Source organism: Antedon bifida, chromosome 8, assembly GCF_963402885.1.
Source record: "Antedon bifida chromosome 8, ecAntBifi1.1, whole genome shotgun sequence".
In the NCBI taxonomy this organism is placed as follows: domain Eukaryota; kingdom Metazoa; phylum Echinodermata; class Crinoidea; order Comatulida; family Antedonidae; genus Antedon; species Antedon bifida.
This window is the reverse complement of record NC_136233.1, coordinates 4,746,384-4,770,658: the sequence shown is the minus strand read 5'-3', so window position 1 is coordinate 4,770,658 and position 24,275 is coordinate 4,746,384. Positions and strand designations below refer to the sequence as shown.

At 31.2% G+C, this 24,275-nt stretch overlaps 2 protein-coding genes across 4 annotated transcripts in view; both read right to left on the bottom strand.

Annotated features, from left to right (window-relative positions):
* Positions 1-183: 183 nt before the first annotated feature.
* LOC144850857 (transcription factor E2F5-like) lies at positions 184-15,008 on the bottom strand. The gene is made up of 7 exons (XM_078708342.1): positions 14,851-15,008; positions 10,167-10,276; positions 6,902-7,063; positions 6,277-6,385; positions 5,777-6,047; positions 3,391-3,456; positions 184-2,518 (listed from the first exon to the last, which is right to left on the bottom strand). Exons 1-7 carry the CDS (start codon positions 14,965-14,967, stop codon positions 2,415-2,417), a joined length of 939 nt encoding a protein of 312 aa, XP_078564468.1. The 5' UTR covers positions 14,968-15,008; the 3' UTR covers positions 184-2,414.
* Positions 15,009-17,362: 2,354 nt separating this feature from the next.
* The window catches only part of LOC144850810 (kinesin-like protein KIF28), a 39,456-nt gene continuing 32,543 nt past the window's right edge, over positions 17,363-24,275 (bottom strand). The window contains exons 25-26 of one of the 3 annotated variants that reach the window (XM_078708262.1): positions 23,346-23,399; positions 17,363-18,046 (exon numbers count right to left, since the gene is read on the bottom strand). In XM_078708262.1, the coding sequence (XP_078564388.1) occupies positions 17,915-18,046; positions 23,346-23,399 (186 nt within the window). In that variant the 3' untranslated portion in view covers positions 17,363-17,914. Of the gene's footprint in view, positions 18,047-22,788; positions 22,999-23,345; positions 23,400-24,275 lie in introns of all 3 variants that reach the window. The other 2 variants (XM_078708261.1, XM_078708263.1) reach the window with 2 other exon arrangements.

Here is a 24,275-nt window from a genome sequence, read left to right as displayed (position 1 = left end):
AGACCGAAATTAGTGCAGTAAAAAGATAAATATTTTAGCACATATGGCGATACATAATTATATACAATACTTACTAACATAAAAGCTTATGATTGGTCAACTCAATTGCATTGCACTAATGTTGTTGCATTTGCATCTTATAATGTGAGATCCATACAAAAGAATACAAAATCAAAACAGGAATTCAAATATACAAAGATTTTATTGACTATGTTCAATAGTGAAATTCAACATGTTCTCATAACCAAAATAATAATCTTAAATTGACAAGTCAATTTTGTAAGAAGTATGTTAAATACTGTACAGTATACATTCATATAGCATGTTAATCAATGTCATATTATGCCCAATTAAAACTGAACGTCCAATGAGTACTTGATGTTACCGGTAATCTATTTTCATTGGATCAGTAAGTTGTGAAAAATGGGAGGGGAAATTAAAAATTGGAAAACATTTTTTTTATAGTTTTCTTTTAAATTTAGGACAGGGAAACGGGCAGGTAGGGATGGATCCACGAAGGTATCCAAAATAAAGCATAGATTTAATAATTATTATTTTAGGTGTAAATGAAAAATATGAAAACGATGTATGGCCGATAGCAGCTGTACAATGGGGAGCGCCTTTGATACAGTATTAGCGCTCTTCCATTAACAACAATATGGATTTTCCCATTACAGCCCCTCCCCCCACTTTCATGGACGTGCTAGTCATTTAATGCATCTGGAAACTTAAAAATAAAATAATTTAATCATCACTGTAGACGATATAAAACATTGGTTTTACTTTGTTTTTTAAATTTAAATCCTTTCTAATAAATACTCCAGAACAATATTTATGCAACATTTGTTATTACCCTAAAAGTAAAAACAATTTGCCAAAATTGAATTTAAGAACTTAAAATAAAAAAACTGTATAAACAAAACACAAATAGTTTAAAATAAAACACAACACAACAACTTGATCGTAGCATGATGCCTTAAAATCAACACAAATTTACAAATGAGATGAAAATAAATTTACAGATTCTATTCCAATTAAAGCTTTGTGTAAAATAACAGTGCCTTACAGTTATGAATTTCCGTATGGACAAATAAAATGAACTATGAACTATGAACTAATAACATAAATTCAAGCTGGCTTCATGTTGACTTGTGTTCAACAGGCAAATGGTCTTTAATGAGAGTATATATTTTAAATAAGCAGCTTCTTAACCCTTTGAAGACGCGAGGTTTCTGACTAAGGCTAAATAAGGTATTTTTAATAGGTTTAGGAACTTTATGAAACTGTTGGTTTTATTGTTTTGGCCTTCCAAAAATTGCATTTTTTTTGTTTGACCTAGGTCAAAGGCTCAAATAGTGCAATTCAGTGACCCCAAAAAATCAACCCGTACACGGGCCTTGCGTCCTGGGACAGTAAATTACCCCGTATGGGATACGTCTTCAAAGGGGTAATTGCAATACTGCTTGGGTATACCAACAACAGGTACATGAACAGTATATTATGTTGATTAACATATTGTACAGTTTAAGATTAGTAATTTTTTTTCCTCTAATTCCAACAATTTTCTTTATGAATGAAAACTTTGCTTACATAACAATCAGTACATTGATTTGATTAGGAATTACAGTACCTGCCCAATTAATATATCATGAAAAACAAAGCATAAAAGGTATGGTAAATTATGAAAATAACTCAATATAATTATGACATTTAAGAGAAGAAGTTTGACATAAAAAGTATATTTTTAAATATGGTCTGATTTTCCTGCATAATTATATTACCAATGCAAATAATTTTTTTAATTTCTAAATAGTTCTTTTAGTCAATTTTCCAGAATTACTAAGTATTGTACTGTATTAACTATATTCATTTATATTTAATCAAACTATGGTTTTAATTCATAATAAATCTACTATAATAACAGTATAATTAAATTATGGTTTCATTGGCATTATCTCTAAACAATACTTAAGTATACCAAATATACAAATATAAAATAAATTACAATTTGAATTCATTGTAATTGTTTTTCAATAAAAGTGAAATGACCTGCAAAAAATACCCTCAAAATGGCTGCATAAAAATGTTATAAAATTAACAGAAATTTGTAAATACTTGATTAAATGACAAAATTGTGTAAACCAAAATCATGATTTCACAAAATTGAATATATGTACCAACTGAATTAAAATATTTCTATTTAAAAAACAGTAATGCTCATGCTTGTACACATTTTAGGCACAACCTGAGCAGACATACTTCATGACATTTAATGTCAAAATATTATTAGATTTTGTGAAGATTAACATAGAATGAATAATAACATTAGGTAATGTTATTTACTAACTATACACAGGCATTTAAAATGGTCTTATTTAAACGCATGTTGTTTGAATGTAAAAACTTGTTTGATATTAGAAAACATCAAAAAGGTCGCATACACCCTCGCTATCGTCCAGATTGAAGTAGTAGTCGTTGTCTCCTGGTGGCGGCGATAATCGCAGTAATGGTGCAAACACTATCAATAAAAGACAAAAATATTATTATCAATAAATCATGTTTTGGTCTTGAACCAGTTATAATTAAAGTGGCAAAAATGATAAGCCAATACTTTATGGTTCATTTGACATTTTTATTTATTTTTAGGCACATGTGGCCAAGGATTACCAATAATAAATTAATCCCCCTGATAAAGAGGCTATTTTGAGAACCTGTTTGCCGGGGTAACACCCTACTCATCTTAAATGATGAACTGGGTTTTTTAAAGTGCACACAGGTTATAAGTGTACACTAGACCTATGGTTTATAGTCCTTATCCGAGAAGACTTCCACCACCAGAACCTATGCCGATTATGTTAGCTCTTTAGGTACGGTAAACGGCGTCCCTGCCTTAACCGCTCGGCCATTTGACTCGTATGAAAGTTAATTGCAAACGTGTTCCTGGGAATAAAGCATGTTTTCCATCAGGCAAAATTATTTAGGACAATCCAATGTTTCGCACACAAAAAATCTGTGGCGTAAATGGCATTCTAACACCGTATTGAATGGGTGTTTTTAAAAAGGTTATTCTGCGTTGCCTTTCTAAATGGTTACCACAAATTTGTCCTGTTTGTATAGAGAAACAGGACTCTCACGGACCTGCCAAATAGCAGATGACAAGGTAGGTAATAATTTAAAATAATTATATGAACTCTATCTCATTAACCTTTGATCTTCTTTGTCAGAGATGGAGCATAAATATTGGCGTCTACAAGTCACAGATGATGGGAGCATTGAAAGCAGAGAAAACTCATCAGTCATGATCAACAGGGGCCTTGTGAAGAGATTTATAAATCTTAACATAACTGAACTTTGAGAAAAAAGAGTAAAATGTAGAGAGAGAACACTTACTTTCAGGATCTAGGTACAGGTCATCAAGAGAATCCAGAGTTGGATCAAGTAAATTGGTTACGTCATCTGAAAATATTTAATAAATTATTAAGGTGTATATCATCAGGCAGGGTGTTGTAAGGAAAACTTTAAGCAAAATCCTTAAAAACACAGATATTGGCAAATAAATTAATTCAGAAACACATTCTATATTGCAAGAATCTACTCATCCCATGTATAATGTATTTGAGGTCCACCATCTCTCACATAAATAAATTCCTGTCATTTGATTGCGGGTCACATGGCGTGCAATAGTACAGACTATTAAACGTTCATTATTTGTATATTATCCAGCTACTTGTCAGTATACCATACGAGAGTGATGTGACATTTTGTTTATCTGTTTTTGTATATCTCAGAGCAAACATAATTTCTATGTATATTTTGTATGCGGATTCAATTGCGAAGTGACCCTACAACCACACCCAGTCACATGACCTCAGTAACAATGCAAAAATCTATAATGGCTAGCATGTTCATTGTCTAGAATAATAGTTTTCTTTTTTTAAATATGGTGGTCATTAGCATAGTAGTGGCATTTGTTGTTAAAGAGTTTACAAACCTAATAATTTATTTTAAAAAAACAAAACTTCATAGTTATCCCATCAACTTTACCTGGAGCAGTGGTATATACTCTCAGGTTGGTAAGACAGGGAATTTAATATACCTCCATTTAAATGCCACAAAAGAATGTATCAGTTCTTAAATGGGGTAAGATTGGAGGTGTATTTACATTTAGGCCGGGAGAACTATGTAATGCAGTTCTCATCAGCATCTCTCAACAAGATTTTTGCCAGTTTTGTCGTAACATAATGTATATCTTAGTATTTATGATGGGTACTGGTTGAAATTATTATCTTTTATTATTTCATATGCATCCAGCAGCGAGTAACTGGCCAATTACTGGATGGATAAACTATTTTATAATTTAGCATGCTTATATGATATTGCACTTCACTGGTTTAAATCATATTTAAGTGGACGATCTCAAGTTGTTTGTATAAATTCAACAAAATCTGACACCATGAATGTTAATATTGGTGTCCCACAAGGATCAATACTGGGACCTTTACTATTTATTTTATACGTAAATTCACTTCCTGAATTTTTATCATGTAAATGTGTGATGTATGCAGATGATACAACACTCTTATGTAGTTCATCTGACCCTTTAATACTTCAGAATCAACTCAATATCAATCTAAACAAAATTATAGAATGGTTTGACCATAATCAACTCACACTAAATCTTAATAAGACCAAGCTTATGGTTTTCAGCACAAATCAGAAAACGGCAACATTTAAGAATATAACTTTACTTCATAATAACGAAACTATTGAAAGAGTTGATTCTTTTAAGTATTTAGGTGTCATTTTTGATCCTCAACTAAATTGGAAGGAACATATAGACAAAATGTCTTGTAAAATAGCTAAACGTATCGGTGTGATTCGTCGTATTAAGATGTATCTTCCTATGTATACTTTAAAAATGTTAGCAAATGCTTTAATTATTCCATTATTTGATTATTGTTGCTGTGTTTGGTCCAATTGTAACATAAGTTTTTCAGATTCTCTTCAGGTTTTAATCAACAGATTAGGTAGAATATTGTTATCAGTAGACATGTATACCCCTATTAATGATATCTTAAGTACTCTTGGATGGAGTAGACTTACAGAAAAATGGAATGAAAATATTCTTATAATGCTATTTAAATGTTTAAAAGAAATAGCTCCAAGATACTTAACAATATTATTTCAATTTACTGTAGATAACCATAATAAATGCACTCGCTCCCAAAGTAATAATGATTTATCTATTCCGTTATGGAATAACTCTCAGGGTAAAAGAACTTTTGTTTATAGATCAACTAAATTATGGAATTCTCTACCAAATAACATAAAATCAGAACTCCATAATATGTCTTTGGCAACTTTTAAATCTTCACTATAGAAATCATATATGTATTAACCTTTTTGCCTTCACAATTGTAAATAGTTTTATATCTGTTTTCTTTCTTTTTGTTTTTCTTTTATATTTTATTTTTGTTGTAAATATGTTTACTGAACCACTTTGGAAATCAGTACATCTGTATTGAAAGTGTATTTCAGTTTAAAGAAAGAACAAATAAATAAATAAATAAATAAATAGACAACAGCACTCATTTCACTGAGGCTTAGGGAGTGGAGTTGGGTGGGATTTACAATCATGACACTATGTCAAGATTGAACCCTGGAGCTTGAGATTGGAAGGCTAGGATGTTAACCACCAAGCTACAGGTCCACTACGTTACGTTTATGCCTCCATTTAGTCAAATCATATCTATGGTTATTTAATACCAAAACTTACCAAATGAGTCACGCTTTATAGACTTGAGTGGTTCAATAGCTGCTGGTGTGGTATCCATTGCTACCTCATCTGCTGGAATCAGTCTACCAGCTGGTGGTTGACTTGCGCCATTAGGTTGAGACATCCCTAACGTTGGGTTGGAGATATCATGTGGTGGTACGGGTACAACAACAGGGCTACTGCTTGATGTGTCTTTGTTTACTAGCAGAACATATATTGGACCATTGAAACTTTTCAAATGAATTTGGTATTTTTTCTTATTATCAGAAACCTGAAAAAACAAATTTTAAAACATAATCATTAATAATTACAGACAACATTGCATACAGCGAAAAACAAAACTGCAGTGGACTACGACAAATTAATAACAATAATAGTGGTAGTCTTATATAGTGAAGACGTTATGTAGGCTATTTTATTGACACATTCATTTTTTGCGAAGTTGGCAGTCAATGGGTTATGGGTTTTTCACTTTGATTGAAAATAACTGTAGTACGTACCCTTTCAGGAACTGGCACTTCCAACTGTGTACCTGATGGAGCTTGTATTGCTAATAATGTGTCATTCTTAAAACATTTACAAAGATCTTCATGGTTTACATATGCCAATGTAAAAACACAAATTAAGAAAAAAAAACTTTTGGAAATTATGCTTTAAATAAAATACTGATAGATAGAGTCCAATTTGAAAAGAGTTTATTTATTTATTTTTATTTTATTCAATCGAAACCAACAGCGATAATTACCGCCACTAACAGGTTTGATACAAACAAAGCCAGGACTGTTTAAAGCACCTTGATTGGTCCTAACATTGATCAAGGGCTTCTCTCGTCCAGTGCCCACCTTCACCAGAGGAAAGGCAGATACTAGATGCAGAGGCTGCCATAAGAGTCAGCAATGCTGATTTCAAATGCCCAGCTCCAATATACAGCACCCGATATTCCCAGATGGTCTCATATTGAAGCTCTAACCAGGCCCAACGTTGCTTAACTTTGGTGATCTGACGAGAACCGGTGTTTTAACGTGGTAAAGCCGCATTATTATAGGGTCCATCTTGAAAATGAGTCTATAATAAAATTCCATTTTGAATGAACTTGATCATAAACTAATTATTTTAAAAGGATATCTGCTATTTTCTTGGTCGTCTGTTACATTTTTAATACTCTGTTGTACCCATTCCCTTTGTTCATCTAATTCTCGTTCCCTTTCTTGTAACTCATTTAATTCTTCTTTCAAAACCTCTAATCTATCGGCCAGTTCCACTGTGTTGCAGCCTGGACCTGCGCCTCTGTAAAATTATACAATAATTTTCACTATCAATAATGCAGTTTTGTGACTTCTATTTATTTATTATTTTAAATAATTGTTAGTAAATTAATCACTGTCCTATTAGATAGGTGGTAAGCCTTCTGACACAGGACCTATTTGTGAACCAGTTCACAGGGGTAACCCCCATATCAATTTTTATATGTATTTTTGTATGCGAACGCCATTTGGAAAATGAATTTCCAACATTTTTTATGATGGACCAATAAATATTATCTTATTTTATACTGGTCTCAAATGATGACCTAGTTTTTTAAACTGCACATGGGAAAACTGTGTACACTGTACCAACAGTTTATAGCTATGCGACTTGTTCCACCACCAGAACTAGGAACAAGTTGGCCTTGAACGATATTGTTGCCTCTTTAGGTATGAACATAAATGGCGACCCTGCCTTAAAGCTTGGCCATTTGACCTCTGGCAATCAATTTTATATTTCATGTTTTTCTTTTTAAAGTATCTTCGTCTATATTCATTTTGCACTTTTGGAATAAAATATTCATTAAAATCAAATAACTGTATGTCCTTAACAATTACTGTAGCAATACATAAATCTCTAGGATTACTAGTTACCAAGGAATAAAACGATTAAAGGTCAAGAAAAGTAAAACATACTGTAAAGTGTAAGATTCGTAAAATTGAACCTTAAATTGACCCCAAATACGTAGATCGTAGCTAAAAGGCTGTCGTATTACCTACTCACACAGTGGTCACTAGCTTAGCCTAGACTAATCTAGGCCGGCTGTAGGGGGAATGCGTGCGTGTGGCTTGTCTCACAGCCTTGGCTTTGTGGTTTGTTAAAAAATAACACTATTTATGTAATAAATTACTAAAAATGATGACGTCATCGGTCATTTTTTGCGTACGTAAAATCCAGGGAAAGTAAAATGAAGGTTCTACTGTATTTGAATTAAAATATAATGTTTTGAACAATTTATAATTAATAATACATTTTAAACACTTGAAATAATGAAAAGGACAGAAACATGGTAAGAAGATCATTTTGTTATGCACTCACATAACACACCAAATAAATATTGACTTAGAGAGTAAAGTTCTGGTGCATACTGTAATCTACAGTGCTTCAAAATGACCCTACTGTAAATTAGTAATGCTCAAAGTCTTTAAGCCTTATCCCATAAGGAACACAATAGGGCATTGTGTTATTTCCAGATGGCTAGCTAGCAGTGCTTACTACAATACAAAGCAATTCACTTGCTGTACATAAATGTACTACAATACAACTAGTCTCCCATGTGGTAGAAATTAAAAAAGATACTGGCAGTATAATTATTCCTTCATTCATAAACATAATATAATTTCTTACAATGTACAGAAAAAAACCGAAGGAGGCACTGTTTTCAAAAAGCAGAGTTTGTTATGAAATTGCCTACAGAAAATATAAATCTGAGAGTCAAAGATACAAAAAAAAAACCAACATTTCAGTACGTAAACAATCAAACATATTAGCTCTTGTGTTTTAAGTTGTACAATATGTATCATGACAAACTTGTTTCTTTCCAAATATAATCAAGTACATTAACATTTTCTCCACACTTTCACCCTAATATAACTTTTCCTTTTTTAGCTGGAACATCTGCTGCTTCGCAAATAAAACACCTACTGTACTAATAGGTTAACAATGTAAATTTACATATCTAGGGTAACTATATAATGATACTAACCATCTGCATATATAATCCTAAATATATTTTGATAACAAAGGTAATATAGCATTTTCTAATATGGACACTGTGTAAAGCATTACAATGAATGCCCTTGACTTTTCACTGATAAAATCATTAAAAAGAGAAAATATTGCCATGTATCAGGAAATCAAAATTTCATTTTTGTTAAAAAGACCAACTTTTTTATTAATTACCCTACTGAAGCAAGAAACACTTAAAGTAAAAATGATTATTTTCCGCTCATACTGGTTTTTAAACTGGCCTAGATCCTGTGAAATACACTCTGGGCTAGTCAGTCATCTGTCTAGTGGTGTAGTAAAATAATCATCTGAACAACACAATTTTGAAACCACACATAAGGTCATAAATGCTTTGAACATTATAGTTTCTCCTTTGAGACATCCTATTAAGGGGCACTTATCTTTAAAATGAACAAGTGAAAATAATATGTATCACTACATGGCCAATCCCTATTCAGGGGACACTCTTAAGTTGGTATGAAATTGGTAGGGAATTCACTGCATTGGAACTGCCATGATAAACTCTATTCTGAAACCTATTTATTAAATACCTTCATTCACCAAACAGTATCAACATATTTAAACAGGGTTAAGTAATGTAAAACACTGTAACAGATAATGAATTATAAAAGGCTAAAGCTACAGTTATAATTAATCTTTATTCATCAGTACTATAGCTATTGTGTTAGGTAGCGTAAGGAAAGATTACCTTTTCATTAACCAAAGAATAGGTAACATTTAAGTACACACTATGAAAGCACACAATGTTAAGCTGTATATAATAATTCTACCTACTACTGTACTGTATACCTCATGGTTTATTTATTAATGTACATGATACACAGGTAGATAAACCTGTACAAATTATGGGGCCTATTTCTACTGAAAGAAAAGCTGGGAAACTGGGTTTCATATTTTGTTTATAAACAAAGATCTTATTGCAATTTTAATAATAAAATGCCAATAGTGGTAATGGTATACTTGTGGAATTATTTCACACATCATATAGTTGTTATGTGGAAGTACAAATGGTATTAATGTTCATTTCTGATAAGACTCAACAGACTTTCAAATGTTCATGCTGTTGAGCTGAACTCAACTTGACCTACTAAGTGAGGTCAAATTGAAACTTACACATTCAAAATTGATCAAGTAAAACAAATTCAACAAACAGTATTACTGCAAGACTGAATTCAATGTTGTTTTAAAATCATAGAGTTTTTTGGATCAATTTCTATCGGCAAGGAAACCTGTTCTCGAAAAATATGTTGTTTGTTCAAACATATTTTCCTTGCTAATAGAAATAGACTTGTCATGGTTAAACAATATTAAAGAACACAAACAAATTTATACTTACTTCCATTGTATGCTATTCTTTGATTTCTTTTCTATCAGACCTATTCCTTCTAAAACATTTGTTATATCATAAATTCTTCTTTTCTGTCGGACAGCTAATGTATCTGCAGCCTATATAAAATAGATAACATAAAAGCAACATAATAATTATTTGGGACAATCATTCTAGGCCCCTAGCCTAGTTTAATAAAATTATTCTTTAAAAAGAGCATTGTTTTTATTATTATGTTAATTTTTTTAGGTGGGAATGGATGTTTTTTTTAGCCACAAAAAATGCAATTAATTGTACATCAGAGGCGGCTAAAATCCAGGGGTGAGCAGTGGCACTCAACAAGTATGTCCTTATTTAAAAGATTGGCCTATACTAGGTCTACATCACTGTATGATTTTTTTAAATTTGAAAAAATGTTTTGATCGCCTAAAATCCATCGTAAAAAATAAAACCAGTGTATAAGTTGGGATACCGACAGAATCCATTTTCCTTGTCACGATTACTATAAATAGCGTGCACGTTACTATGCGCACAATGTCATTGTTTGAACACTTTTTAAAGATTACTATTCTTGAAATTGGTAACCCTTTGATTGGTTGACACGAATCAACACAGTACGAAAGATTTTTCTTGCATGTGCAGTGAAGTCACGTTGTATCTCAGAATTGCTGTTCAATTACACGGGAAAATTTTAATCCTAGGCCTAATTAATTTTAATTAAAACTGCCCACATTTGTTATCACCGTTTTATATCATGGTGCAGTAGTTAGTCACTAAATTTGCATTTCTTCCAATGATTTTTACCTAAATGCTACACGTCTAGGCCTAGAATCATATTAATGCTACGAGTTACCTTTGGCTAGCCAATGACAAGGTCTTTTAGTAGTGTGTATGCTCTCCATCCTAGCTAGCCTAGGCCAAGGATGATGTTTTTGTTTTGTGTGTGGTGGTTTTTAAATCATTCTTGATTAAATAAATACAATCACTCCTAATCCTACAGAACGTTTTAATGGTGTATTATCAATAGTAACAACATATTATAATATATTACAAAGAAGGCCGGTTTTGTTGCAGGTTTTTGCAACCACCGTACAGAAGAGCTTCGTTCGGCCGGGTTGGTTGAGCTTATCGATCCAGTAATACACCAACGAGCGGCTGTCACGCCAAATGAGGTACCGCTGCCAAATGAGGTACCGCACTTAATTTGGCGTCTAAGGCGCCAAATTAGGTACTATTGCAAAATGAAGTTCTATTGTCATTTTTTAAAATACAGTTTATATAAAACAATCATATTTAAGCCAGTATTAAACTACAATATGTATTATGTGTTGTTACGCCTGTTATTAGATCACCATTACATTAAATTAAATATAAAGCAGAAAATAGTTATCCTTTTTTGATTTTCGTCGAATAGATCGAAGCGGAAGTGCTTCGGTCATGGTCCGCAAATTATATGATACGCCTTGTGTGCCAAAATCTTTTTACTGCTTTTTAGTTGTGCTGCAGTGCAGATTGTCTGTGATCAAGCAGAATCTGAGGATTTACCTGTGCTTGGGGGTCTGTCTATCAAGGTACAACATTTCGACGAAGCCAATTTAATATTTTCATTTTTTTTAATATCTGTAGAATGCGTCGTCATTTATTCTGAAGCTAATACTGTAGGCCTATAACCGTAATCAGGCGGTATTAAGGCTAGTTCACGTAGAATTATGTGGTGTTGTTGCTTGATTGTAAAAGAACTGATATTAAGGTTAATTCTGGAACTGATATTAAGGAGTTTTTAGAACAGATATTAAGATGTCCTCTATAAACGGAGTCCTCACAAACTCATATAAGAGGTCCTCTTGTGAAATCAGGTTCCCGTCGAATTTATTTCAGCTAAATAGCTAAATTATCATGGATTTCGTACCCATCATTCCATCGATAGCTTTTTTTCTCTCTTTTGTGGCGCAAACATATTATTTAACACATTTGTTAATTCCCAATGTCGTTACAATTCATAAGTAACATTTTTACATTTATCAATTCCGTATTACCTCCTATTTCATTAATGTTCATATTTTTCTATACACTTGACAATGATCATCATTATCATCTATATCTCGTTTTAACATATTTTACACATAAAGAATTTGTGAGATTTTCATTTGTTTGTTTTCATTTTACAACCCGGATTATACAATGTAATTTATATACAAGATGAAACGAAATAAAATCAGATCAGTACCACCTGTAACTCGTATCACAGAATTCCTTTTCTGATAATCGTAGCAAATTAGAAATTATATTAGCATAATAGTATTTCTTAAATCTACCCATTTTTCTATACTTGTTTCTTTATTGTTATATGTTTCACCGTGATTCAATGTTATATAGCATATTGCTTTTAAATGAATTCCATAAAAATTTACCCACTGGCTTATTTAATGCTGATTTATTCTATAAATAGTGAAGGCTGCAAATGTGTAAATATCGGCCTAATCTACTATTCCATCGATATAGCTAATTAAATTACTGTATGTCAATAAATAATATATTAACTTGATTACAGTAGCATCCCACTCTCATCACCCCACAAAGTATAACAGTGCATGCATGTTCCACATTATGTACGACGTATAATTGATGGAACGAACAACCGAGATGAAAATAACGCATGCAATCTCCATTGCAAAATTAGGTTCCATTTAAGTATAAATTCTAATATTCCCGACCTCAAAATAATTAGTGTTATAACTAACTGTATTTAGCTTCCTAGAATTTCGTCCACCCCTCCAAACGTGTTTCCAACATCGTATCAAACAAGGTGACCGACTTCGTTGCAAAATTAGGTTCCATTGCATTATTGCGAATTTAAGGTTGTTCCCCCGACTTCGAAGTAATACTTGCTTAGAATTTCGCTCACCACATTCCCATCCAAACTTTTTTCCCACATTGTAATATGATCTGAACAAACGACTTTATTTGCGAATTCACGTTGTGTTCCCAACCTTAAAATAACTCATGTATTTAGCTTGCTTAGAATTTCGCTCACCACATTCCCGTCCAAACATTTTCTCACATCGATATGAACAAATATGAGATGACGACTTCATAGCAAAATTAGGTTCAATTATTTGCGAATTCACGTGCTTTTTTCCAACCTCAAAATAAGTATCATGTATTTAGCTTGCTTAGAATTTCGCTCACCCCATATCTCATCCAAAGTTTTTTCCCATCATATGAACAAGATGACACGACTTCATTGCACAATTATGATCCATTATTGCGAATTTATGTTCAAATGTTCCCGATATCAAGGTAAAAAGTACCAGCTGAATAAAATATCTAACATATTGCAAAATTAGTCTCTATTATTGGGAATGTTTCCGACATCAAAGATTGTTAAAACTTGATGAAAATGCCATTAGGATTGGTTAATTAATTAGTTAATTACCATTATTTATTTATTGTGATATGCATGTTCAACTGTTACCTTCTATTACGGTACGTGACATGAAAAGATTGATAACAAAAGAGAACAACGCAATATCTCAAAATTTGGTTTCATTATCTATTTATGTTCTAAATGTTTCCGACCTTATGAGTTATTGTTTTGATGAAACAATTTGATGAATTTCCCCTCGAAGTAGGCCTACCTGTAGCCTGCCATCCCTTATTTATTTATTATAGGTCACACACACACGTGTAACAAATGAGATGATGAAATTATAACAAATATCTAACTAACAATTTGCGACTTAGGTTCGCCATTATTCCGAATTTATGTTTTAATGTTTCAGACATCAAAGTAAATATAGTGTTATACTGTAGGTATAATAAGTGAAATAAATGTGATCATGTAACTCATATTCTTAAAGAACTTATAAATAAAAAACATAAATAACATTATACATTTTAAAAAAACGGAATTGATTAAAAATGAAACTAAAAGGTTAGGAAACTGTATAGTTAAGCAATGTTAAACAAAAAAATATATACAATATAATCAATAGAATAACGGGATACATTCATATTCAACGAATAATCATTTTAATTTGACATAAACATAGAAATTCATAAAAACGAACAAAATAGTAACGGGAATAATGTACCGACGAAAGGAACGTCAAATCAAAATATTACTAGGAAATAATGCAGAAATGGCGTCCCATAACTCAAACAATCAACGTTTTAGCGCTAAAGGCAAATTGTCCCAGACCATGTCCGCATAACATAACTTCCCTTTGGCGCTAAAACGAGTAGTCTTCTTTTACAGCTGCTTAGAAAGGGGTCGGTAGGCTTCCCATCATGCATGTCGAGTTTTCTATATTTTTCGATGGCAGTACCTTTCGTTTTTTACACTAAAATCGTAAATTTTCGTCGTATGTTTCAGTTATAATGGTTTAATTTCATACAATGAATAAAGATTATTAGGTTAGAAATACTCAGGCTATTAATTTTCAGTTTGTGTTTATTTGGAAATAAATAATATCAATATTTAATAACACGATTAGCTCGCCAGAAACGTGCTGCCAAATTAAGTGACCTAGCCTTGTGCGATACAGACCACGCGCACCTCATTTGGCAATGTCACTTCATTTGGCGTTACAGCGGCCGCTGAGCCGGGAAAGCGAGGAGAAATGACAAGTTTTAAAATGCAATATAATAGGTTAAAAAATGACAATACAAGGTTAATTTTAAACTATCAAACCTTTTTAAGATCTAGCACCCCGTCTTTGGCATCCTGAAGAAGTGTAACAAACTTAGTTGTTAGTAAACCAAGGCTTTTCTCATGCCGACTTAAAGGTTGCGGCGTGGTGTCGGCCATGGTTTTGTGCTTGTGTTTTTTTCCGTTATTATTTGACGAATCCTGGGAAATTAGATAGAGAGGGCGCCCTTCATACATGAAATAGGGGAAAAAGACGCAATGCGTCCGAAATTGCCGACAACTCACAACACTTATATAGATAATACATAAGAAAACTTTAACACTAGTGAGTAACAACTCTGGCACTAGGTCAAGATTACATCTGTGAGCTTGGAATTGGAAAGCAATCACCAAACCACTACTAAAAGTCTCTATGAGCACAAAAAAAAGACTAACAATTAAACAAAAAGAAAATACATTAAATAATTTAGAAGCCATATTTATTGAAATATTCATACATCCTTAAACTAATCATACATTTGATATAAAAAAAATTAATCAACTTTTACCAATAATTCCATATTTACAATAAACATGACATTTTTATTAAATCATGGCATAACAGAATATTCTAATATATACATATAAATCTTAATTGAATTTAAAGTATTGCGCATTAAATAATATTCGTTAATAGTTTATAATTGAAGATCCCAATGATAATAAAGATCTCTTTTTCTCTATTTTAAAAATCTATTATGTTCTTGCATAATAATTTGTATATATTTTATATTTTCTGTCAAGAGAATATTGAGTAAACAGAAATCCATTTATTTAAAACAGTTATCTAAAAATAATTTATATTTTTTATTGTGTTTATGTACCTGAATATATATTTGAAAGACATTTCATGAATTTGAACTTACTAATTCATAAAAAATATACACATCTAATGGTATTTATGTCTAGGCAGATCAATGTTTGGTACCAATAAGAAAAATGAAAGAATCAGAAGAGGAATAATTAATGGACGGACATTTTGGAATATATATCTATATAAATGAAATGAAAGTGTTATGTAATTACAATAATTATTTGGAAATGGTGTGTGTTGGTATCAATAAGTAACTACCACACTCATACTACAACTATTCATTATCATATCACACTCATACTACTAGGCCCTACTACTCTAAAATTTCAATTATTCTCCAACTATACTCCAACTCATACTATTATTCAAACCTCACTCACTCTCAATCATACTCTTAATCATACCACTTATCCTCCCACTCATACATCCACTCATACTCAGTCATATAACTACTTATACTCCCACTCATATTAGGCCTACTACTCATATCTCCACTTACACTCTTACTTCTATACATATTAATACTTATACTCCTGCTCATACTTTCACTCATAGTCTTACTCATATTACTACTTATAATCCCACTCATACTCATGTTATTAATATTCTCACTTCCACTACTACTTATGCCTCCACTCACTACTTTCACTCATAGTACTACATATATCTCTACTCAAACTCTTATTCATAACGCCATGATCAGGCAGCTTGTCAACAAGCAGTCAGTAGATACAAATTTCTGATAGTTGAAACATTCGATTAAGTACTCGATAGCTCTTAAAAAAAAAATTATCTTTTATAAACTTAAAATGAAATGAAGATTCTATCCCACTGTCACTCATACAGTACTCCTACTCATATTACTACTAATACTCCCACTCACACTACTTACTTCCACTATACTCTTATTTATAATCCACTCATATTACTACTTATTCTCCCACTTTCCTACTTATACTCTGACATAGTATATCACTACTTGTATTCCCTTTAAGAGAAAAGTAGTTTATATAACTAACATTATTATAATAAAAATAATATTTACTGGAAATATTTAATATTTTTATAATAGAAATGATTTTGAAATATGTCATTATCATCATATAATAATGGAGATCTTGCAAAATCGCCAGGAGATATAACTCAGTCCCAAAATGTACGGAATTTTAAAAATAATATCTGTTTATCAACTTCGTCAATATTATATATCTTAACAATACATCTTAGATAAATCTTTCTTATACATATCATATATTATTTACATAAAAACCCATTAAACAGACATGAACAGATGGAAGATTGGTTTTGAAAAATTAACAAGTTAAACTTGAAAAAATATACATTCAACCTATCAAGAATTGAAAGCAATACTACTATATACTAGGTTAATATGTACAAATGAAATATATTGTGTCTATTATATAAATAAGTTATTATAGTATATTTATATCATTAACTTAATTTGTTAGTTCCTAGATCAAAAATGAAATTGAGTGGCTATACTATAGTGTGAATAGGTGAACACTGTGCATCTTAAATATATTTACAATTAATTTTAAACTAATCAAATTATTATTTGTAATTTTTTACATTTAAATCAACTTTATGTTTATTTTAATCTCATTAATCCAAAGTTAAAATACTAGTACTTATTGCATAATTTCAACAAAATAAAATAACAAATAGTAACCTTGTTGATATCTATAATTTATGCTTAATAATTATTTGCTTATTACATCATTATACAATATCATTATTATGGTCATAACATATATAAATTATGGTTCAATCATTCAATGCTAATCAGGTTAATGCTTTCATTATTTGAGCCTTTATAAGTATTCTGTCTACACTATCAAACTATGACAAAAAAAGTGTGATATAAGTGATATATAAGCTTAAATATGGTAGTGATCATCATGTCCATATATGGGCACATCACATTTTTTTGTCACATAAAGTTTGATAGTGTAGACAGAGCTTAAGCTTGGTTCCCACTAGAAAAAAGATTTCTGCCGCAATGCAATGTAACCACCTAACATAATGCTCTTTTATCAATTACAAATCCCCTTTTTTGAATCATCACCGTACAAAGTAGAAAACGGCACTGAATATACGTCTTGGCACCGTGCTTACGTATAGCTGGTATGTTCTAACTTTGCGTCAATACGTTGCATCTACAACCTTGCATTATGTCCTAGTGGGAACTAGGGTACTAAACCCTTAATACTGAATTAGTTACATAACCGATGATTACATAACAAGACAAGCTTTGCTACCCTCTGCCTTTCCTTTTGGTGTATCTCCTCCCCCTGCTCCTGCTGCTGCATTGCCATTGCCATTGGCTGCTGCTGCTGCACTGCTTTCTTGAGCCCCTTTTACTATCTGTAATTTTTCAAAAAATAACTTAGGTAATTACAATGTTTTTGTTTGAGAGTAAAGTAATTTGTAATGTCAAATAAAAATTGTAATTAGTCAGTCAGTCAATGAACAGTGCTCTAGGTTTAAAATGTTAAAAGTAGATGCCCAACTTAACCTAATGTCCCAGCGTTTGCATTGTAATTACCAAAATTTAGGTGGTTATGATATGATGCATGCTGGGAATGACAGGTTGATGACGAAAGCTCATAAAGATAATGTCAGAAATGAATTAATTCAATATTGAAAAGGCATTTTTAGGTACAAATAATTTGGAAAAAGGCTTTATCTGCAATTTGATCCCCCAAAATTATGTCAGATATTTTTAAACAATGTACTTTTGAAATATATTCATTTGAAAATAAAATACTACATGAACTTTTGTAATGAAAAACAAAAGCATGTTTTGTTCAATTACTCAAAAGTAGCTTTTTGCTACTTTTATCAAAGTAGTAGTAGTAATAGTAAAAAAAACCTGCTACATCCATTGGGGTGGCATCAGATTTTTTTTCTTCAAATTTCTTTGTTAAAAAGGTACTATATAGTTGTTAACAAGGGACTAGTGAAAAAAAAAACTTGTTTTATTCAGGGATGTATTGTGGTTGTATCAATAATCTAATATTAACTGAGGTGGCATCAGATTTTTCAAAATTCTTTGTTAAATCCACCTGATTTAAGCTATGCTTATTTTGGTAAAACTAACTAAAATTGTGGATACTATTTGTTAAGTAAATTAATTATGCTTCAATTGAAGAAAACATTACCTGCATAAAAGTGTATTTTACAAAAAGCCTATTAAAATTATTTGGGCATGTAAACAATAACAATAGACATGCTAGTTAAGCTATTAAAATGGTATTCAGATATTTATTTTTCATTATAAAAGCCAATTATTTACGCTTTCCCAATTTTTTTAAAAACTGAAGTAAATAATCTTTTAAAATAATACAGATTTGAATAGCCACTGAATATAATCCACTGGTACACAATGTATGTACTGTAAGGCATTAGTGTTTAATGTATGTATATTTTGATTATTATAATGTGTGGAAAAGATGAATAAAGTATTATTTATTATATATTGTTAATAATTCTATTGGAAATATCAATGTTATCATATTAATTTATTTCAAGCATAGAAAATTATTATTGCAAATACTATAGTACCATATTCCTGTTTTTTGTAAACAAACTATAATATTTCTTTGTCATCTCCAATTGTAAATTTAAAAGTTGTTCATTATGATGTATAATTATGTTTGTATTAATTAAATATTAGTAGTGTCAGTCTGTCTGTCTGTCTATACAAAAATTAATTCATGATTAAGTAAATGATTTTGTTAGTGTTGAAAACACATTTACACACAAAACAAATGTGGCAGTACCTAGAAGATTAGAGTGAGGCAAGTGGGGAGGGTGGGGGGTTTGTCCCTACCACAAATGCTCATTACAAAAAATTGATAAATTTGTCATAATAACCAAGATTAAATATATCATAAATTTCTCATGCTTTCTTAAACATTACAATGTAAAATATGCATAAAATAAAATACAACCAAACCTCACCACTATAATAAGCAAGCTCATGCATATTCATCAACGTATGCATAATTCATGAAGGCCATCACAAACTAAAATTATTATGGTTGTTAGAAAACATAAACATTCCCAAATAATAGCAATTAGCATTTTAATATTAAAGAAAGCAAGCTTTATTCTAATTACTCCCAACAATTGTTTACATGCGCTTAGCAACAGTAGTTATGGACACAATTTAACAGTAACTATAAAAAGCATGTGATTGTTAGTACACTATGGAAGAATTATAAACTAATTTATCCATAGTTACACAGTGTAACCTCCTCTGCAATAAACCAATAAATGTAAACAACAACACCCACAAACTAACCAAACATGTAGAATGCAATTGAATGTGAAAAATAAGTACAAATTAAGTTAATACAGTTAATAAAGCAAAGAAAGTTATTTAATTATAAGCAAAGTCAGTTATTATTTAATTATAACATTTGAATAAAATAAGATACATAGAAACAACAATCTTTGCTTTACCATAGTTTGATGATGAACCATTAGTTTGATGATGGTGTATTTTGTGAATATGATTTGTTTATATCAAATAACAATCAAGTATTATATTGCTTATTTAAATATTATTGGTGCATTCAATGGTGAAACAATTTCAAAATGTATATAAATTTGCATATGTAAGTGCCAGCTGAGGTGCATAATATTTTTTCACAAAAAACATATACTGTACAAATTGACACCAATTTAAAAATGGCAATACTGATTATACACAATGCAAGCAAGGGATTTGATTGGACAATATATGCGAAAAATAAGGAAATTACATTATAATTATGACAACATTTAATAACCAAAGAAATAAAAATGAGTTTTGAATATAAATATAATTGGATTATGGAATACTAAAGAAATATATAGATACAGAAATAAAAACATTATTCAAAACAAGAGACGATAAAAGGAAGACAGGAAGAAAAGAGGAAAATGTTCACGGTGATGGGGAAAATAATTATGGTAATGCAATTACACAACAAACTTTAACATTAAGAGGTGCCGGACGAAGGAGGAAGAGCGAGGCTATTTTCATGCTATTTATTCTTTAATTCCACATAGGTTGTGCATGCAAACTACAATCTGGTGATGTATAATATAGGCCTACTGTTAGGCCTGTTAGGCCTACTAATAACACATTGAAATCTATTGGTGAAATTAGTCTATTTCATGCACATGGTATGATTATCAGACATCCCAAGTCTCATGATATAACCGCAGAAGCTTCCTGATAATCCCTCCCTAAAGGTTCAATTTCTTAATATTTGGATACATAAAAAAAGAATCTAGATAATCATAAATTTACCAATATGCTTTAATACTAGGCCACTTTTTGGTTAACTAAAGGCAAAAATTTCTATGTATTTTCCACTATACACATTGGCATGTCATAGTACGTGATGCAAGGTGATGTGAGAGATAATTTGTAATATAATATTTGGTTCCAACCACTTTCCCCACTTTCTATTTATTGTAGAACGTTAGGAGCTAAAGCCTATAATTTATAGAAGATTGCATAAAATTCAATGTACTGTATGACGACGTACCATTGGTATTTCAGCAGATTAGGTTAACTTTCAAAAATAATAATGCTCACTAAATGAAAATTGCTGGTTTGTTCTGAATACAGGATTTTAGTTGCATTTTTTGATTGTCGCCAGTTATGCTATAATACAACACAAGTATACTGGGGAATATATATAACTGATATACAGTATAAAACAAATATTGAATGGGGTTTATTAAGTAGCTTTCAGGTCAACTGTAATTTAACCTTTGCCTCTTGACCCAGTCAATATTTGTATAAAATTGCATGCAAACTATAACAGAAATTCCAACTAAAATATTACTATTACTTGACAATTCAGGAAAGGAATATGATTGCGGAAAGGATAGGTTGTGATGACACCGCAGTGGGAGGTTGATGATGACATAAAGGAGTCACAAAATGAAGGATAAATTTGAGCTTGACAAATTTCATTCTAGATACGTAACATATCAATTTTGTAACATTTTTGACAATACATTACAGGCATACAGAAACTCTGAATCACCCAGTGATATACTATATTTATAATGGCCCAACCAAGATTTTAACCTGGAGTCTTCTGCTTGATATGCAGACATACTACCATTAGACCATTCAGGCTTTATTGGTATGGTTCAAATTCGATTGGATAGCGACTATAAGACCCTGAGGCCAGGGTGATATGGTGGAACTTCACTAGTTGCCAAACCCCCAACATCAAATTGATACGTCCTTATCTATTAGTATTAATTTAATGCATAGATCTCTTTGTTTTTTTTAATTTTAATTTTTGCACTATTAATTAAAGCTGACACTTACAAATACAAATTCAGTTTAGAAAACTTCAAGAAGTGTAATAATCAAACAAACTATACATTTCAGTAGAGTTAATATGTTAGACCAAAAGATGAATTATTTTGATTTCAATTTACATGGATGGTAATACACACTGACGATTATGTTTAAGACTTCAATTAGTATTTGAGGATATGTATATTAAGGGTGAAGAAAGGAAGAAACATCACACTTATTATTGGACATACGGTTATATGATTGTACAGGTCGTTGACTTTTGACCTTTAATAGTTTTGTCAATTTCTTGCATCTGTAAAAAATGTAATGTCTTTCTTGTTATAATTGTTTGGGTTAAAATTATTATAGAAATATATAAATGAATATAATAAAAAAAGATCTACAGGCATTAGTGAAATACTAGATTATTTTTTCGTAAGCATAAGAAGATGTGCAGAGTGAACAGTACACTTTTTCAAGTCTGTGGTTTTTGTTTGAATTCTACTGGAATGAATTATGTACACATATCCAAGTGGGGTTTTTTTTTATGTGACTATGAGCAGTGCGTGATATTGTCATGTGCAACGTTCACCAAGTGTTGTTTAACCATGCACCGCATGCGTGAATGAATTACCGTATCAGCTTCACATTGCTCTAAGGACTACATGCAAAAAGTGACAGAATAAAATAAAAGTATATTCAGTTTTGGCGGACAGACATTGACAAGACAACAACATAGTGGGGAGAAAAAAGCTTTTTTTTCTTTCCTGTCTCGATGAAAATGTCTTACATTTGTCATGGGAACATTTTCATTAGTGTCGGCAATAGCAATTCCATTTGTTTTGGATTCTGTTCCTTTAGGAACCTCAGTTTTTAAAGTGTCATTTTGTAATTTTGGTACAGTTTCCTGGATGCCATTTTGTAATGTAGGTGTTTCTTGCTGATTTGCGACAGGTTCCTCGTGGTCTATTTCAAAGCTGTACACACTGACAGTCTCTTCCTGGGAAATAGTTTGTAATAGAGACATAAAAGCATAGAGAAGTACCACATAAAGAATAACAAGATGAATTGAAAAACTGTAGAATCACTGTACACATAGATATGTACAGATAGAGAAAGATACAAACATTTATTCTGTATACAAAAAATAAGCAGTTAAGTTCGTCATAATATAGACTTTGCAAATTTCAGCAAAAAATGTGTTAACTCGCCTTCAGAAAAATTTGCATAGTGCATTTAAAATTTTTAAAACTGCAGCGATAATTTCAAATTTAAAAATCCATTTCTTGCATTGTGTGTAACCATGATAATGGCAATAATTGCTTGGAATACACATATGATTCTTACATTTTTACCACCGCCATTTTTCAAAGACTTTACATGTCTTTGACCTTGGAGCACCTAGTTAGGAAAGAGTTCATTAGATATATAAATAGTTAGACACAAAACGAAAAGAAAAGACAGGTAACTAATATACTTCAGATATGAAGGAAAATGCATTATTATAGTACTTAATTCTATTTCAGAAATAAAAATGCTAATATGGTAGAAAGAATTCCCTGAAATGGAAAAACAGTGGTGAATCAGGGGCTGCTTGGCGAACACCACCTAGAAGTAAAATAAAATGATTAAAACCAAGGGTTAATTGTCCATAGGGTAGTTATTTGGACAATACAAAAATTAATATATTAAATCCAAATTGTTGTTTATATTGGTTTGTGTGTATGTATTTAATTGTTCTGCCGTTTGGCTTCTCTTGCGTATGAGAGAAAATGCTTAAATTTAAACAAAGGTGGCGTTTAACATAGCTCACAACTGATATAAGTCATAATTTGATTGTGCGATAAAATGCCTCCGTAGAAAGGATGCGTTTTTCATTTGCCTTATAGCGAGTTGTTAATGATGACTTAGAATGATCTGTAACAGTGTAGATTTTAGGGAAGATAATGAAATGTACAGTAGCAATGTGTGGAAAATCATGGAAGGAATGTAGTGATAAAATATAACAAGGAAAATTATCATATTATTATTATGTTTATAATTGTCAAATTAATAAAACCCAATTAAATCCTCAGAGGTTAAATATTGTAATGAGGATTTGGAAAAATAACTGGAAATTGTTAATGTAAGGCTAAAGTGATATGTACCAAAGACTGTCCCTGAGCAACTAACAATTATAATTTCTACGCTACTGAACAATTAAAAAAAAAGTTATTTTCCAAAAAATAACAGAAAATCAAATTTAGTACTGTAATATTATTTTTATGAAAAACTTAT

Excerpts from the sequence above, each read along its gene's own strand:
- LOC144850857 (XM_078708342.1), bottom strand. The coding sequence starts at position 14,967 with ATGGCCGACACCACGCCGCAACCTTTAAGTCGGCATGAGAAAAGCCTT. Across the intron at positions 10,277-14,850 it reads GGGTGCTAGATCTTAAAAAG|GCTGCAGATACATTAGCTGT; the intron begins GTTTGATAGTTT and ends TATTTTATATAG. Across the intron at positions 2,519-3,390 it reads CCTGTACCTAGATCCTGAAA|TGTTTGCACCATTACTGCGA; the intron begins GTAAGTGTTCTC and ends TTTTATTGATAG.